We start from the raw sequence: 17,884 nt of genomic DNA, 5'->3' as shown, positions 1-17,884 counted from the left end.
GATGGCAACAAATGCACAACAGACTCACACTCCAGAGTGAGTTATATGGGAGTAGGAACACAAAAGCAGGCTCTCCTCAATCCATCCATAGGAAAGAAGGGCAACTGACAGTTAGGTCGGGGAATTGTCCTAAAGAATACCCTTTGAACATTGGGGGTCTGGTTTGTCGATATTATTGATTTCTAAAAGAGAAAAACAGCAGAGAGAAGGGTGCTGGTCCTGAGACACAAAACAATGAGAAGCTCTCATTATGCTACTTCCATTCTACTGACCCATTCTTTACAACTTCCCAACATCATCTCTGTAAAATTTCATTTTACTCATTAGTACTATGACCATATATAACTTGGCTCATATTTGAAATGCACCATTTTCCAAAGAGTTCTCCAAGTCCTACTGATGAACTCAGTCGTTATAATAGACCAAAAACCACTTCATATAGTCTCATAAATAAAACAATTCTAACTGCATATTATAAAATAAATATGCAAAAGATACAGAGGTTGTTATTGTTATTTAATAACAATTACATCTATTAATCATTGGTATTAATGTTTTAAAAGTACATATCATGTAGTACATAAAATTTTCTTGTTGTTGGTACTGATAAAGTATCAACTAATGATTGACATAGAAACCAAAATACAAAGTCCTTATGCACTAAGTTTCTTTGAATTAGAAAAGGCCTCATTTTATCTTTTTGTTCCAATTTTAAGGACTGTACTTTAACAAAATAATTTTTTATAAATTTTATAAACACGACACATACTAAAATGATAAAGTGAGGACTGTGCCTAAATCCAGGTCCTATTACGTCTTTTAAATGAGAGCTTAATTCTTCAAATACAGACAGCAATCTGAGAGAAGAGAGAATGTATACCTGCCTTCAAATATTAAATAATACTATTGTTTATACACTCATCTAATTAGGAATTCTAAAATCTGTTTCCATTCATCACAAAAGGAAAAGAAAAAGTAGTTTCACTCACAAGACATTTACTAATGACTTAACATTTTTATGTATTTACAAAATCACTTGGACATGAACATTAAAACACACATGAACATTTAGCGATTTTAATTAATTTTAGCTTAATATGCATAAATTGTTACAACACTGAAATACTTCCTTTGATTTTATTTAATAAAAAAGCTACTACTGTAAATAGATTAAGATTGGAAAAGCTAACAAACACACCTTTGTGTGGTCCATTAATTATATACAAAATTCCAAACATTATTAGCTGTTATCAAAATTACAATACCACCTAGATCTAATAAAACAGAACAATCTGTTTGAACAGGGAATGGAGAACTTTCATAGAGTGTTCTCTCCCATAAAAATTCTTAATGGACTATAAAGGACTTTTTAAGTGGTTTTAGATTTGAATTCAATTGCTTAAATCTATAACAGGCTTCCAAGAAGAATGTGAGCCAGATGACAAGCAGAGACCCCCACTAGCAGTGTACACACCTACCTATCCTCATGAATATAGGGTTTTTAAAAGACCAAATTTCATCCTAGAGATCATGAAACTGATTAGCCATATTCATATTATGAAAGTTTATATAGTGTAAACACTAATGTTAAATTGTAAAATGAAAAAATGTTATCATAAGTTTTCTTTGTAATAAAGTGATTACCAAGTATTTTAAGCATCATGAGACTATGCCTATACAAAACAGGGCACAGCAAGTAACCAGAATGAAAAGAAGGTACAGAACAAGAACAAACAAAAGGCAACTGTTCTTGGTCATAGTAGAGGTTTGTTATCTACCTACAGAGACATTGTTCATGTCACCTTTCATCCTCTATAAATGAGTCACATTTTTGAGAAACAGATCCATGCAAACTCAAACATGCATGGACACATGCTTGCATAGTAGTCTAGATATAAAACAACATAAACCCTCATGTTCTCAAGGCTGCAATGTTGGCGCTCTCTCTCTCAAACTATAACTGTTTGCTCCACAGGCCTCTGAGTTATTTCAATATTAACAATGTGCTAAGAAACTAGAGGATTCATGTTGCTTTGATTACATTCAGAAACTGCTTATGATAATGTAACAATTTCTTCAAATGTTTATCAATTTGAATATCTATTAAGCAAAATAAGTTACCTTAAGAGCCTCAACAGTCACAATTTATATAGGTTAGTGTTATTATATGTTAACATATAAGTGAATAAAATGTAGTCATTTCAGATGAGTTAATTCTATACATTCCTACTTTTCCTGTACTCTAATTTATTTTAGTATCATTGGCACACTCATGCTGTATCCTGCATTGTATTCAGAGCTTCCTAGTTATAAAAATACCACTCATATGGGATTAATTATAACAGTCCCCTCCAGCAAGGAAAACGTCTTAATTCAACCTACTATACTGAAACTTCATTTTTTGTAGTAAATGATAGGAATGAAAACAGAGGTAAGACTCGTCACAGTTCAATGGTTCCCATGCCCTATCTCCATCTTTGGTCAGCTCAGCTCAGTAGCACAATATGACAAACTGGAATCAGCCCTAGGTTCAAGGCTACACAGAGTTTGGCTGCCCATTAACTGACTATCTCAGGCAGGCACTTGTGAAACAAAGGCATCAACTGGGTCATTGCCAAGAGCTCTGCCACCTCAGAATTCTATGGCCCATGTAATAAAAAAAACAAAGGGCCCCATGCATCATTTCCCCTTTTAGAACATGCCATACAAGCTAATGTTTTAGCACAGCAACTATAAGCATTTGACCAAGGAAAACAGTCTTGCCTATCACTTCAAAGCACAGCTAAAGCAAACCACAACCTTCATCCTCAGCAGAAGCAGCACTGACTAGCATGTTGACCATGGAACTTTTAGCTCCATCTTCCTCTCTAGATAATCTGTTTCATGTTAGTCCAAACTATGAACAGAGAGCACAGGAAGCTTAAAGGTGGGAAGGTGACAGAATAGGCAATCTGCACTTCCTTCCCTCCGTGCCCACAGCATTCATTTCTGACCTACTCCCTGAGGATGATGGTGCAAACAAGATGAGCAGGGATCTTGGCATCAAAATGAGCTTTCAATAAAGGTTTGTATTGTCAAAAGACTAAGGCAGGTGGTATTTAAGGAGTGTTACAGTCCACTGCAAAAACATGGGCCCATAGAAGAACACTGGTAGAAGGAACTACAACCTAAAGTATGCAGCTTACTGGAGAAAACAAGCCTTAAGAGGCTCAGTTAGTTCATGATATAACCAGGATTTGAAATCGTAGAAAACCTCAAATGTAAGTCTTGTGAGAAATAGGGCAGGCCACAGGATGTGTAGTTTCAGTACGTGTCCATGGAACTCTAATGTACACCCCTAATTTAAGATCCCTTTTCTGTACCACAGTTCTCATGAGAACAGTTCCAAGGTGCTATTACATTTAATTCCTATCCTAATACTGACTACAACTGCCCACCTCCACCATGCATTCTGCACTGGGTCTAGCAAAAGGCAGCCATTTATGAAGAGAGGTAGACGACCATGCTCAAAAATGGTGAATTAATGAACTCTACCATGCAAGTGTACAGGGCCAGGCCGACTCACATGTAAGGATGTTCCTTCTAACTGCAATAGCAATGTTCCCCATCTACTCATTTTCTTGCTCACACCTCCCTGACAGGCCTCTGGCATCCAAAATAAATAGATGAATGAGTAACAACACAGAAAAACAGTCCTTCTCTGATGATGGTTGTGGACTTTTAATAGGCTACTCTCTGCTCTGTTATAACTGCACAATAACGAGCCATGTTGCTGCAGTTTGTTTTGTGTTATAACTAGGTCAGCGATATACTAGCCAGATATAAAGTCAACCTGCCTTTCCCAGCATAATCAATTCTCTTAGTGCAACATGCCACTTGCTCCTTCTCCCAAGAGATTCACACTTTCTGGAGAAAATATAGCATTTAGTTATCAAGCTGTAAATTGCAACTAAGAACCTCCAGGAAATAGATGACAATTCTTTAGCTTGGTGAATTAAATTTGCTTGTTCTCTTTCCCAGGGTCCACCACTGTAATTCCCATGCCTGTTTTTATTCCCAATTTCACTTGCTAGACTTGCTTTTCTAGCTTTTCTCCGTGATTCTGACTTAGTGCCTGACCACTACTGCTACTACTAGCCCCGTGGCTCACAAGCAATTCTGCTTCATAACCAGCTTCTTGAGCCTGCACAGGCTCCTTCCCTCTGGGCTTCTCCACTCAGAATCTACCAACTGATATGCTCAACAGTAGAAAGGGTATCACAGCTCACTTACCTACTCCTTCAACCAAATAATCATGCCTCCTTACTGTCATAGAGAACCAAAGGGAAAGTAATAAGGAGAACTGAAGAGTAGATGAGGAGTAGACTATGGAACTCAAATGTTCAATAAGAGAAAGTCTGAAGGAGATATAATAATGATATTCACCACTGATAGGTGATTTCAAACTTTCTTCTCAAAACCAAAATGAGACTACACCACAGGCACGGGGGAGGAAGTGAATACAAAAAGAAATACCGCAATGTGGGAGAAGATGTTATTTTATGAAGACTACCTTATTTTACCACTGGCAAGAATAACTGTTTTATTTATTGGCCTTTAAAATAAATTATACAATATGAAGACCTGAGTTCCCATTCTGGATTTGGCAGTTACCAAATGTATGATTTGAGTGGATGACCTCATTTATAAAAGTGAAAGTCATATTAAATTATTTCTTGTTCATGACTGCCTTATGACTAAATAATTTTCATATGTTTAAAAAATTCAAAGCAATTCCACGGTGATTTTGTGAGGCAAATGCAATCAACACTGAAGCAGGTTACTGTGGAAAGACTCTCACAATAATATGACAGTGGGAATGATTTAAGAATATCAAAGAAGCTATGAAAAAGAAAGTAGACAACTATAATGAATGTTGAGCAGATAAGAAACAAACTTAGTCACAAGAATTTTTTTTTAATTTTTTTTAAATTTTTCCTAAAACATTTTTCACTCCCAAGATGGGCAGAACTATAAAACTATATCATTTGTTCCTACTGGGATGATGTCATCATGCTAGGTTTAACTGCTTTTAATAACTGGTACATTGCAGTCATCCCTCACTTTCTCCCACATAAGATCCAATCAGCCTTTCAATGAACTACTTCATGAGTCATAATTTTACTGTTTATGATTCAGAAAAATGTCTTCAGCCAGTATTTCCCAGACTGCTATGGGCTCATTCCAAGAAGCAATTTCATCTTCATTGGTTTCCTACAGGAAGCCAGACCAGCTTCCTATTATTTTATTTTCCTTACTTTTAGCAATACCATGGCCCACATCAGATTAACTGGAAGTGTGAGTGATAGAGTTTATTCTGCACAACATGAAGCCAACACAAACAATGCCCAGTCTTGAAGTCAAGAATTCAAAATTAAACACAAAATGTGCTAATATTAGACCATATTTCAAAATACTAAAAAATAGCATGTTATTTTATGTTAATCTTACTGAACACATTACACCAATCAGAAACAAATTTTTATTTAATTTTTGTATGAACAGAGTAAATTCCTTAAAGATATTAACATAATTTATAACTAAATAAATAGTTTAATCCCTTGATAATAACAAAACAGACCAAATTCTGAAGCCACAAATACAGCTTAGAGTGATCAGAGGACTCTAAACTCACTGCCTGGCAAGTAAGCCAGGAAAGCTGTGCGGAGCTGACAGCCCTGGCCAATCCCCTTCTTGGTGTCTACTACCCACGGCTAAGAATCAACTTGTCTTTAGCTTACAGCACAGAGATCTAAAAGTGACGCAGATAATATCCATGCTTTGTCATGAGGTGGAAGGAGGACTTTGTAAGGCATCAGTCCTCACAGGCTACACACTACTTGGAAAGAGCTGAGTGTGAAGAAGTGGGGTACACGAGACTCACGCTAGCCTTTTCCACTCTCACAGTTCTTGGCTAGAGGTGATTTAAAACCTCACACTGTCATGCACTGGTGATTAATAGGAGTAATTTTTATCTGACTCAGAAGCTGGTACATTGAAAGGACAGAGTCTAAGATGAATGCATTTAAAGCGACTGTATGAATGAACACCTGAAATGCTAGAGAAATGTCTCCTAAAATGCAGCTACCAGATTAACCTTAAGGACCAACTGGAAACTTCCTAAAACTTGAAGTTCTTGCCTTCACTTTGGACTTCAGAAATCACAGGGTCTGGAAAAAGAGGCCTAGCAATTTTGAGGGGACACTGATCTAAGTTTTACTATGTTGTTCTCTCTTCCTTCCAACAGGAAACTCCTTGAAAAGAAGTCACTCATTTTATATTTCCTTTCAACTCAACTTCTAAAACCTATGTGCTGAATCTGTTTAGTTCCATTATATCTATTTCAGATGCTCTTTTTAAAGTCCTTAGTCAGATATGGAGTGTGGCTCAGTGACAGAACACACATCTAACATACAGGAGGTCCAGGTTTCCAACCCCAGCAATGCAAAAGCAAATGAACAGAAATATTGCAAGTATATCAGTCAATGTCATTGACCTTTTCCTGATTCTCTATCCCCTTCTTCCTAGAAAGGCCTACTTATTTAACTTCCAACACATAAGTCCACTCACTGCCTCTTGTCTCCTTGGTTCCTGCTATCCTACTTTGCTTCCCCATACCCTTTACAAGGCAAGTTCCCTGCAGTTTTCTATCTTCCTTTCTCCATCTACCTTAAGGATTCTGAGAACTGAATTTACAACCTAACAGACTTCAAGCCCCACAACATATTTAAATACTTCATAACATGCATCCTCTGAGTGTTCTTCAAGTGCTGGTAGTAAAATCTTTCCTAGTCGTTGCATCAACTGTCTGGTCTCTGAATACTCCTCTCCAAAGACTACAGAAGGGTCCACTCATCCCACCAGGTGATCTATTCTATCCTTATCTGTTTTACAAAACCACCACACTCAGATAACACCTACACCTTTCCAAGCTCACTTGTGGATTCTAGCTTCTAATATTCATGCCTAAGTAAGTTTCTTCCTGTCCAGTACATACAGAAGCTGCCTGGCATAGCCCAGTTCCCTACCTAATCCACTTTCACATTCCTCCTCAGTATTCTTTGTGATCAGCTAAATGTTATTCACACTGCAAACATGGTCAAAATTTCCTCACTTTTGACTCTCAGCTTTATGTATTTACCTCCATTTCAACTGTCCACTTCCTACTACATCTGTAAAGACCGCCCATATCTCTTAAGACCACAGTCAGTGCTCTCCCTCTCCCCCTTGATGCTACCTCCCTCAGATGGAGTTCCCTCTCACCCTGCACTACATACTCAAAGACTTCAAACACTTTTGACACTTGCACCAATTACCCTACTAAGAAGGTGAGTCCCTCAGCACAAATGGATTTCACACATATCTCTGTTCACCACTGTATCATGCCTAAAAAGTACAAGCCCTATAAATATTTGTTGAAAGATTAAATTACTTTAAAATCACACAGTCTAAAGTCTGAAATGAATCAGTGGGTGAATGGACTTGCTGCCAAGCCTGTTAACATGAGTTTGAGCCTCAGAATTCACATGTGAGAAGGAGAAACCCAAGTACTGCATATTTTCTTCTGACCTCCACACATACACTGTGGAATATACAAGTCCATACAACAGATACATGCATACCTCACACATAAATAATTAACCACCATTCCTGGCAATGAACTGACTCTATAAGAGAAGCATCTAAAATACTATAAAAACAGATAAATTCATAAACGTACTAAATTGGAACCAATGACCAGATTGTCTCTGCTTCCTATTTTTTAGAGTACAATTACTCCAGAATGAAACTACTCCTGTGTGCACTATAACTCAAGAATATATAACATGTTACAGAACTTTAAGATATTCTGTAGAAAGGAAAAGACAAGCACACTGGACATGTAGTAGAAAAGAAAAGTTGTCTGTAAATAAGTATAAAATTTCTCGATCTTCTTGTCATACCAGCTTAGAGGTTATAAACCTCTAAGCTATATAAACCTCTAGGCTATAACCCCTAGAGGTTATAAACCATCTACAATCAAAAGAGAAAAATCTGAGAGTTAGAAAAATAGAAAAGTGAAATGGTTATTCACATATGCCCCATTTTTGTCTTTTGTGGTTGGTCAGGATATCAAAAGAAGCCAGGTGAGCCAGAGTATGGAGATAAGCACACTGCTTCAGTTATGGAAAAACTCGTTCCTGGAACGATAGAACTGATACTCTGTAGAAAGCAGGATAATCTCTCAAACACAAAATCCTAAATCATGCCTTCATTGTGGGGAAACACTCAAAATCCCAGGAAAACAGCTCCACTTGCAGACTATAAAGACCCTCACACTAAGAACAGATTTTTAAGCCCACATATAACATACATTGACCAAAAGATTAAGAAACCAAGAGGGGTAAGATGAGCTCTGGCATGTGTTTAGCTTATATGAGGGACTGCTCAACAGCCAAAAAGCAGGGAAAAAAAGGAAAAGTAATGTGAAAGATAGGGGTTTGGTGGTGGTATTATTGTTGCTGTTTTCTAAGCAGCATCTATGCAGAAAAAGGATGTTTTTGTAAATCTTCAGGCCTGTCTTAAGATAAAAATGGACTAATCTCAAATTTAGTACTGGTAGTAGTGGTGGGAGTAGGAGTAGTGCTAGTGGTAGTGGTGGCAGCAGTAGTAGTAGTGGTACTAGTAGTAGTAGCAGCAGCAGCAGCAGCAGTAGTTAGTAATAGTAAATGCAGACAATTACTTGTTTATTCTATCAAGATACATTTATTTTAAGAGTATGACTTTTTTGCCTGGGAATATTATGAGTGTTCCTGGTGCCTCAGGATGTCAGAAGAGGGTGTTAGACTCCCTGAGACTGAAGTTACACGTGTTTGTGAGTTATCATGTGGATGCTGGGTACCAAACCCAAGTCCTCTTCAAAAGCAGTCAGCGATCTGACCTGCTAAGTACAAAGACTTTGCAACTCAAGGACTGACCCTCAATTTTCAAAATTTGCTGTTTTATGATGAGGCTGATTCCATTGTTCATTAGACTTGGGTCCTAATTTCCGCTTTAAGCAGCAGAGGTGTGGAAATTAGGCATAATGCCCACATTATATACAAAACTGAAAAATATGGAGGAACATGAAAACACTTTAAATACTCCAATGAAATTACTATATTTGTTCTTTAAACAGAAAAGACACATGGATAGATATTTCTGACCTTCTTTTTAAACGTAAACCCATCTGTTTCGTTTCTAAGCTCTACTAACCAGTTGACTGAATAGGTACCTAAATAAAGCAAAACAGCCCTGGTTTCAAATTTCATTCACCCAAGAAAGCATCAGGATACAGCCACAGAAACCTGAGTCAAGCAGAAGCTGGGAGGCTAGGAAGAGTTTAAGGTACTTGTTCCAGATAGACTGAAAGGTGGGCAGAGCACCAGGCAACCTGAATACAGGAAAGGAATCAACACTGAGTCTCACAATAAAGAGGGAATAGCAAACAATGGATTCACCATTCACAACAATAACTTACTTCAGCTAACTTTACCATGTGATTGCAACCCAAGGAATATCATTTTAAAAATATATTGCAACCTAAAACTATCCAGCAACCCAATCAGATAGCCACTACCGAAAATTAACATTAAAATAAAAGCTTCTAAAATTTAAAGAATTCTTTTCTCACAGATTGATATGAAATGTCAAAATAAAGGCCCACAACTATAGGGAACGACCTAAAGTAAATATAAATTGCTACTTCAGTGTTAGTTGAAATTTTTCATTATACTTTTCAGTAACAGAAACCTCAGCTTAAAAATGAAAAGCATTTTTATTAGGATGAATTCCCTAACTAGTACTGACGACTAAACATGTTAAGAACTGGTGGTAGTTTTGTGTTGAGAAACAATATACGTAAGAGAACACCACAAGGACATAGCCAGAGAAGTCATGGCAATGAGAAAGGCTTACCTTGACATGGCTCTGAGCACCAAGATTATAGATCTCTGTAGGCTTGACTTCGTTGATGATTTTCACCAGGCAGGTACTGTCAGTAAGGTCACCATAGTGCAACTTCATGTCTTTAGGATTTAGAAAAGATCATCAGAAACAACAAAACAACAACAACAAAAACAAACCCATATTATTCAAGTATGAAACTGAAGAACAAACTGGAAATGTTCCTAGATGCGATTTCCCATCCCTGAAATCTCAGGATTTGGAATACTGAGACAAGAAGGATCTTGAAGGGGACTTCCGCCCCTAGACCAAGCAGAGAGGGGCCACCCAGAACCCCCTCTGACTGGCGATCTGAATTCTTGCTTAGGCTGCAGAGGCTAAGCACTGCAAGGGAATATAAATAAAAGATAAAAATATCTCTCTGGGTTCCCTGAGGGACAAGCCTGACTGCATAGGGGTTGATGTCAAAAGTATCCCCTCTCCAGGAAAAGACACCGGGATGGGTATGGCCCTCATGCCTCAACAACAGGGCGACCGGAGCCATTACAAGGTCCCCTTCAATTACTGGAGGTCAGGCCTCTATCCCCACCTGCACAAGATTAGAATCGCCACAGCCCTTCTATACTTAGAGAAGGAAGGAGATGTCAGGGGCAGCCCTGCTTATACACTGTAGGCCTAAAATCAGCCATAGGCCTAAAATCAGCAATGGGCCTGTCATACATGTATACTAACACCAAGTCTTGGGTCTCTGTGGAAAAACATTGAAACAGATGGCTATAAGCTATTGTAAACAGGCAGCTTTTATGGAAATTTACCAGCCTGAGTAGTCATAGACCTTGTAAATAGGTAGCCTTGTCAGACAATACCATCTTAGATAAGGACATGTGAATCATAGGCAGAGTCATAGTGACCTGTCCCCTGAACCTTCACCCAGCCGATACCCTGTTCTAAAAGATGTCTGTATTCCCCCTGAACACCCACGCTCTGGTGTCATCCCCTTCCCCATGTCCTGCCTTTCTGTGTTTATAAACCCTGTGTGAATGAATTACGATTTGAAAAATAAATAAATAAATTATAAAAAAAAAGAAGGATCTTGAGTTTGAGTTTAGCCTGAACAACTTAACAAGATCTTGCCTTGTGTACCAACTCCTTCTACCAACATGAAACCTGAAACATCATATTTGATGCTCACTGAGTACCAGAGTATGACTTTTATCTTTAAGAAACATACAATGTAGAAAGACTAGTTGATGTGGATTTATAATAGGAAACTCAAATACACTTGTTTAAAGAGTTATAATATCTTGAAGATGCTAGACAATTATCATGGAGCTGTAAGTAGTCAAAACATGTACTATTTAAAAACGAGATTTGGAAAAATATGACCATGTAATAATGCACAGTCTCTAAAGAAATCTACAACACACTCATGATAGAAAGGATAGACCTTTTTGGGAAATTTTGTTCACATACTATCATCTGATTTTTAAGTGACTTACAGAATAAGTCTGGCTATAAAATATCTATAGTAACTTCAATGCACAACCAATCTAGTTGAATTGCTGTGCTGAAGTTGACTTATACTGACTTCAATAGTCTAAAAATGTGAGTAGTTTGCTAGCTTGGTCTACACCTAGATCCAATTGTACAAAAAAATTACACATTGAGCATTTCTAATCTGAAATCAAATGTGATAAGATTCAAAACTCTTAAAATTTTTGAAGTACTGATAATCTAATGCTACAAACGAAAAAAAATCCATACCATGAAAATGGTTTGTATACAAAATTATTTAAGACTGTACATATGTATACATATATATACTTATATATGAAACATTATAAATTATAAGTGATTATCTGGTCCTTTTTATAAGATGTCTTATTAAAAATCTGAAGAAAAAATCAAACTTCAAATTCATTCAGCATATAGTAACTTCTAAAAAGATATACTGTGTAACTTAAACATTCAGTGGAAAGCCTATTCTGCGGATATCTGGGTCACCATCCTGATGACATCAATACCTAAAAGTAACCTAACCTTTGTTTCTTCTTAGACATGAAGTCTAAATTACTTTGGGGTTACAAAATGACTGTATCACCCTTACTGGCCAGAAACACTACATAACACATAGATTTAAAAGCCCCGTGTCTAAGGCTGAGCTCTGTCCTCATCATGGCATCTGATAAAGTAAGTCACAATATTTCTGTGTCTCCACTTCCTCATGTACAATATATTCTCTTTAACCACCAGAGTAGAGTAAGGAGAAAAACGAAAAAATACTGTAGCATACTATCTAAATGATACTATTCTGCAGAAACAAATTAATAGAAACAAAAGTAAGAGAGCCACTAAATTCTGATATTGATCTCAAAAGCAATTTAGGTATCATTTGAGTTATCATCAAGATTTGAAAGTATCTTCAAGAATTATTTTAAAAATTCGATGTATATAAAGTTTCATGTGTAGAGAGGTGGAGAGGATTTGAGACAAGGGAAAGAGTGTGGTAAAAATAGATTGTACAAATTTTGTGGGTAATATTTTTAAATTTTAATTTTAAAAAAATCTTTAAAACTCTTAGAATAAGGCATATGACTGAATCTTTGAAAAAAATCAACGTACAAAGATCAGTTATCTTGAATATAGAATATAGAAACAAAAGAGTGCTCTTTTAATACAGAACTGCTGTCACTTGAAGGAGCAGGAACACCTGACCTGAAGAAAGCTGATCGGAGTTAAGCCTTCCACTGCTCTCTCAAAGCTGTCTGCACAATGTTACTCTAATAACCAACCAAGATGCAAGTATGCTGAGGGCAGGGGCAAGGCAGGTTTCCACTGCTTGCAGTTCAGCTGCAGTAACTCCTGGGTGAATAACTGTGACGAGATGGGCTGAGAATAATGAGGTTTGAAAATATCTTAACTAAAAATAAGCAACAGAAAAAAATTAGAAAAAGAAAATTACTTACTTCCTTCAATATGAGCCTGAGGATTCTTATATAAATGTTCAATTCGACCTGTATTAAATGAACTAGATCGCCGAACTATTCCATGGACCTGAGGTTTAAGTATAAAAAGAAAAAAGTAAATCATAAATATGAAATGAGGATTCAAACAACTCAAACAACTCTAAAGTTCACTTGCTAATGAAAGGTTCTAGAAAAACTACAAATAATAGTATTTTTAGGTAAAATTTTTAAATTATGAAAAAGAGTTCCTCTGTTTAGTTTCTGCCCAGCCACTGCCTGTGTGCTACCAACACACTGCTTCTGACTTTACCCAGGATTTCTACTGTCAATCTAAATGTAAGTAATTAGATAATTATAAAGCTTCATGCATAGTTACAGATACTCAAGTCTGTCTTCTAAACATACACAGTCACACTGATGACAAAACTACCCCTGATGTGAAAATGAAGACAAACTTGAGGCTGTAGCTGTGAAACCGCTTTTGACCTGTTTAACATAGAGCATAAGGCTTCCACAGTTTCCCCAAGTTCTCAGTGCTACTTAAAATTATATCAATTTCTGGAGGTACAGATAAAATCAAAGAGCAGCTGCTGTTGTGCGGCTGCATGGAACAGTTGAAAGACAGACTATAAAGACTAAGGAGCAGATTTATATATTACTAAATTTAAGGTGCAAAAGGTTCAAAAGTTAAAAAAAACTTTAAAAATAAAATCCTGACATGGCCATGGTCAGTGTGAAGGGATAAATCACTGAACAGCAAGGCATACCTGCCTGATACTAAAGAAAAGACTACTGTGTCTGACACATGAGAGAAATTGCTTCACACTTGGTCCCACTTCCTCCTTGTGTCAAGATTTCTCCCTCTGTGCTGCCAATGCTAACATCAGCTTATGTCACCAACTGCCTATGTTCCAGCTGCACTAGTGGCAGTTTTAATCCTTGACTTATTTTAGAAGTGTTCCTTCTAATGTTGAGTAGATTTGTTTGCAGCTGAATACACTTCTATATTTTAACTCAATCGTTTTCTGTCTATTTTAAACCAAAATTAAGCCCTGGCATGACTCAAACATTCCAAGTGCAAAGGGGAATTATAAGCACATAAGGCTTTCTTTCAAACAGGAAGAAATGTCATCACTATTCCATAAGGCATACACAAGAAACTGACTTCTGCTAAAGACACAGCATACCCACAATTACTACTTCAGCTAGTTAACTGTTTTTTGCCAAAAGAAAAGTACTCAACATCATTTTCCAAAATAACAAAACTCAAGCAAAGTTAGTAAATAAGAAAATACCTTAGGAAAGAAATGTTCAATGACATTTTAGGAGGCAAACATAAAAATGAGGAACCATTAAATTAAAATTCATTATTAAACTTATAACGAATTGTATTTCAAGGTTTACAAATTTGCAAACTGCTACTTAATTATAAAGTTGAGTCAATCCATAGTATTAATGAATATTTTTAAATAAGGGTCAATTTCACATTATACTAATACCTGGGAAACTTGGTATTTAAATCAGTTACTTCTTTTCTTTTCTTTCTTTTTTTTTTTTTTTTTTTGGTTTTGGTTTTTCGAGTCAGGGTTTCTCTGTACAGCCCTGGCTGTCCTGGAACTCACTCTGTAGACCTGGCTGGCCTCGAACTCAGAAATCCACCTGCCTCTGCCTCCCAGGTGCTGGGATTAAAGGCGTGCACCACCACTGGCTGGCTCAAAGTTACTTCTAATGTACAAATTTCTTCCATATAAGTGTTCTTCTGTATTCAGTAAAAATTTTTCATTGGTATAAAAACATAACTTATTTGACAATTAAAATATAATTATTATTTGGGCAGCCTTCTCTTGACTACTGAATTCTAGAGAAATCACATATTCTAATACACAAAAGTACACAGAGAAATGCCCTAAATATAAAAATTTGCAAGGCTTTGATAAATAATACTGTACAATCTTAACAGACTTGGACACAAAGTCCAATCAAATACAAGCAACAAATTTAATGTCACATCTACAAAGACAATCAATAAGCACTATTTTGTTTTGTTTTGTTTTGTTTTTCTCTAGTGAAAAAATTGTGTTTTAATTTCCACTCACTCCCAACATTTGGCGTGTGTGTAGAAGGGAAGAAAGACTTGCCAAATACTTAATCCATGACAGCAGGTATTATTCTAAGAACTAATGAAAGCTGAGTCTGTCTGCTTCTAAGCAGGTGAAATACAAACATTAAGACAAGCCAAATGTGTGCAAACTTCATAATCTAGTTAAGAATTTAAGATTAGCAGCTTTCTCTCTACAGAAAGAAAATAGGTAGATCTTTTTTCAAGATTGGGGTAGAAAAGAGGATGTGAATTAGGAAAGCAAGCTAAGAAAATAAATAAGCCAAATGACCTTTATATAAACTTAATCAGAATTGGAACTAATTATACTAGGTCAGAAACATCTAAGTACCTAAGTGGAAGAGGATGCTTTAACGTACAAATCTCATGCCTTCGGTCAATTAACTGTCAAAAAAGAACATCTTAAGTTCTCTGAATACCAAAGCAAAGATGGTTTGACTTCAAAATGTTGAATTTAAAGTAGGTGCTAAAAGATGAAAATGTGGGGTTTTTTTTCCATTATTTATTAAGAAGATAGGTGATCCACACTACTGGATTTCAAGTTTTCCAGTATCTAAAATGTTCTTGGAGGAGGATGACTCCCACGGATGGTTAGTGCCATTCATTTTTGAAAAGTATGGATCATCTAAATTGTATCAACAGTTGACATTTACATGGCAATAACTACATACTGGACACTGGTCTTTATGATACAGAATGGCCACATATCAACAACTAGTCTTTACTGGTTGTAAGTACTGCAGATCTTTACAATCACCATACCACAAATGAGAGTAGTGCCTGACAAGGCAGCTGATGCATAACTCTTAAAGGGCACACTGGTTTTATCCTGACAGTACACTGCGAAGTTTGAAAATTAAATCCATGTGGAGATTGGCCTTTTTTCTAATCAAAGTACCAAGCTCCTAAAATAGCAAACAACTTTGAAGAAAAATATCTCAAAACACCTCACATATAAAGGAAGAGGAAGAATACACATTCTAAAGCACTCTCCTCACCTAACACCAGCCTGTTTGAATTGAGTCTCTTTTCTGCTTTGACACTCAATCTTAGGGAGGGAGGCGGTCATGGTTTCTTTCCTAGAAGAGAAACCCAAATGAACTTGTTCTTGATATTAAATTCCGATACTCTGTGTTGCTCTTGTTTATTAAAAACCAGACTCTCTTCTTATACTCAGATAATGTTAGCTTTTCTGCAGAGTTCAACTTGTCTTTTTTTTTTAGTATTATACTTTATTTCTCACATTTTTCCCCCTCTGTGCAAAATGAGCACATAGTATAGTGGTCACCATGCTGTCGGCTATCTAGGATTGTGGTGCTGAGAAGCACATCAAGCTAGAATATACTTCCATAGCAGGTTTCACTATTATTAATCTTCCTTTCTCCCTGAAAATGTGAGGGAATGTTTAAGTTCTAGGATCCTAGGCAAGAAAACATGTCTGCTTTCAATACTGTAATTCATGAGTTAGACTACAGTATCTTCTGCAGTATGTGCTTGTCCCTAGTCACTCTCTCTCTCTGCCAGTCTTGTATCAAGAGGCACCTCATGTCTCACAGAGTTCCTCTGACTGTTTCAAAAATGCTCTCTCACCTAATCTTCACAGGAATCCTGGACAATAGACAGAGGAGCACATCATCCCTACTTAATAGATAAAACAAACAAAAACAAAAATTGATCAAGAAATCTAGAAAACAAAGTTTTAGATGGGTCAAGAAAGTTGACTGAGGATACAGAGCCAAGGGAGAATGGAAGATTTAGATATAATAAGCCAACCAGTGCCCAAGCCCCAAGGCTGACTGCTCTGAGGACTAGACTGCCTACTTAGCTTCTTATTCTATGCTATATAAATAAAAGATATATGGGCATTGAGCTTTAGCAAGGTACAGAATATACATAGTACATATAGGGTATATAAAGTGTCCCCAGGGTAACTGTCCATAACACCTGACAATTCTTGATTTTCCTCACTATGAAGATATCTGCAGATATTAAAGAATGAACAAGTGAATCAGACATGGTGACACATGCCTGTAATCCCAGAACATGGTAGAACTGCGGCAAGATGAAGCATATAGATGACCACAGACTCTGAATATCAATAGACTCTGAAACCATGGAGCCGCTTTGGGCTGGGGCAGACACAGAGTTGGTCTGCACCTGTGGAAATACTGAATCCTGAGCCATCCTAGAGGAACCACTGCACTCGGAGCAGCCGGTAAGAACTCCATCTCACTCCCTAAGCCCCAGAGATACATCTGGGAGCCAGGGCCATTCAGGACACAGCAGCTACCCAAACCCCGCCTCTCCGGGATTCCACTTCCCTTCCTCCCCTGCCTGGTCCTGTGGGCTGGGGCAGACACAGAGTTGGTTTGCTCCTGTGGAGATACTGAATCCTGAGCCATCCTAGAGGAACCATTGCACTCAGAGCAGCAGACACCAAGGTGGTTTGTACTTGGGAGACATTGTATCCTGAGCCATACTAGAGGAACCACTGCACCAAGAGCAGAAGGATTTCCAGATCCAACAGGTGGCCTGAGTCCCAGGAGCTCTTCCACCCAGGAAATTAGGATCATAAGACCACATAAGACCATCTGGACTCTGAGGAGCTCTGCCACAAGCAAGATAACTGGAAATACAGACTCCAGTCTTACACAGTGAGGACAGGTAACACTAGAGTTAACCAGATGGCGAAAGGCAAGCACAGGAACATAAGCAACAGAAACCAAAGTTTCTTGGCATCATCAGTACCCAGTTCTCCCAATATAGCAAGCCCAGGACACCCCATAACACGGGAAAAGCAGGATTCAGAATTAAAATCACTTCTCATGTTGATGAT

General features: G+C 37.3%; 1 protein-coding gene across 1 annotated transcript in view; it reads right to left on the bottom strand.

Moving 5' to 3' along the window:
• Gmds (GDP-mannose 4,6-dehydratase) overlaps positions 1 to 17,884 on the bottom strand; it is a 525,382-nt gene that overhangs the window by 399,188 nt on the left and 108,310 nt on the right. The window contains exons 3-4 of the mRNA XM_028775694.1: positions 12,930 to 13,017; positions 9,976 to 10,085 (exon numbers count right to left, since the gene is read on the bottom strand). Of these exons, the coding sequence (XP_028631527.1) occupies positions 9,976 to 10,085; positions 12,930 to 13,017 (198 nt within the window). The remainder of the gene's footprint in view (positions 1 to 9,975; positions 10,086 to 12,929; positions 13,018 to 17,884) is intronic.

This window comes from Grammomys surdaster, unplaced genomic scaffold, assembly GCF_004785775.1.
Source record: "Grammomys surdaster isolate TR1022 unplaced genomic scaffold, NIH_TR_1.0 258, whole genome shotgun sequence".
In the NCBI taxonomy this organism is placed as follows: Eukaryota; Metazoa; Chordata; class Mammalia; order Rodentia; family Muridae; genus Grammomys; species Grammomys surdaster.
This window is presented reverse-complemented; position numbering and strand designations above follow the sequence as displayed.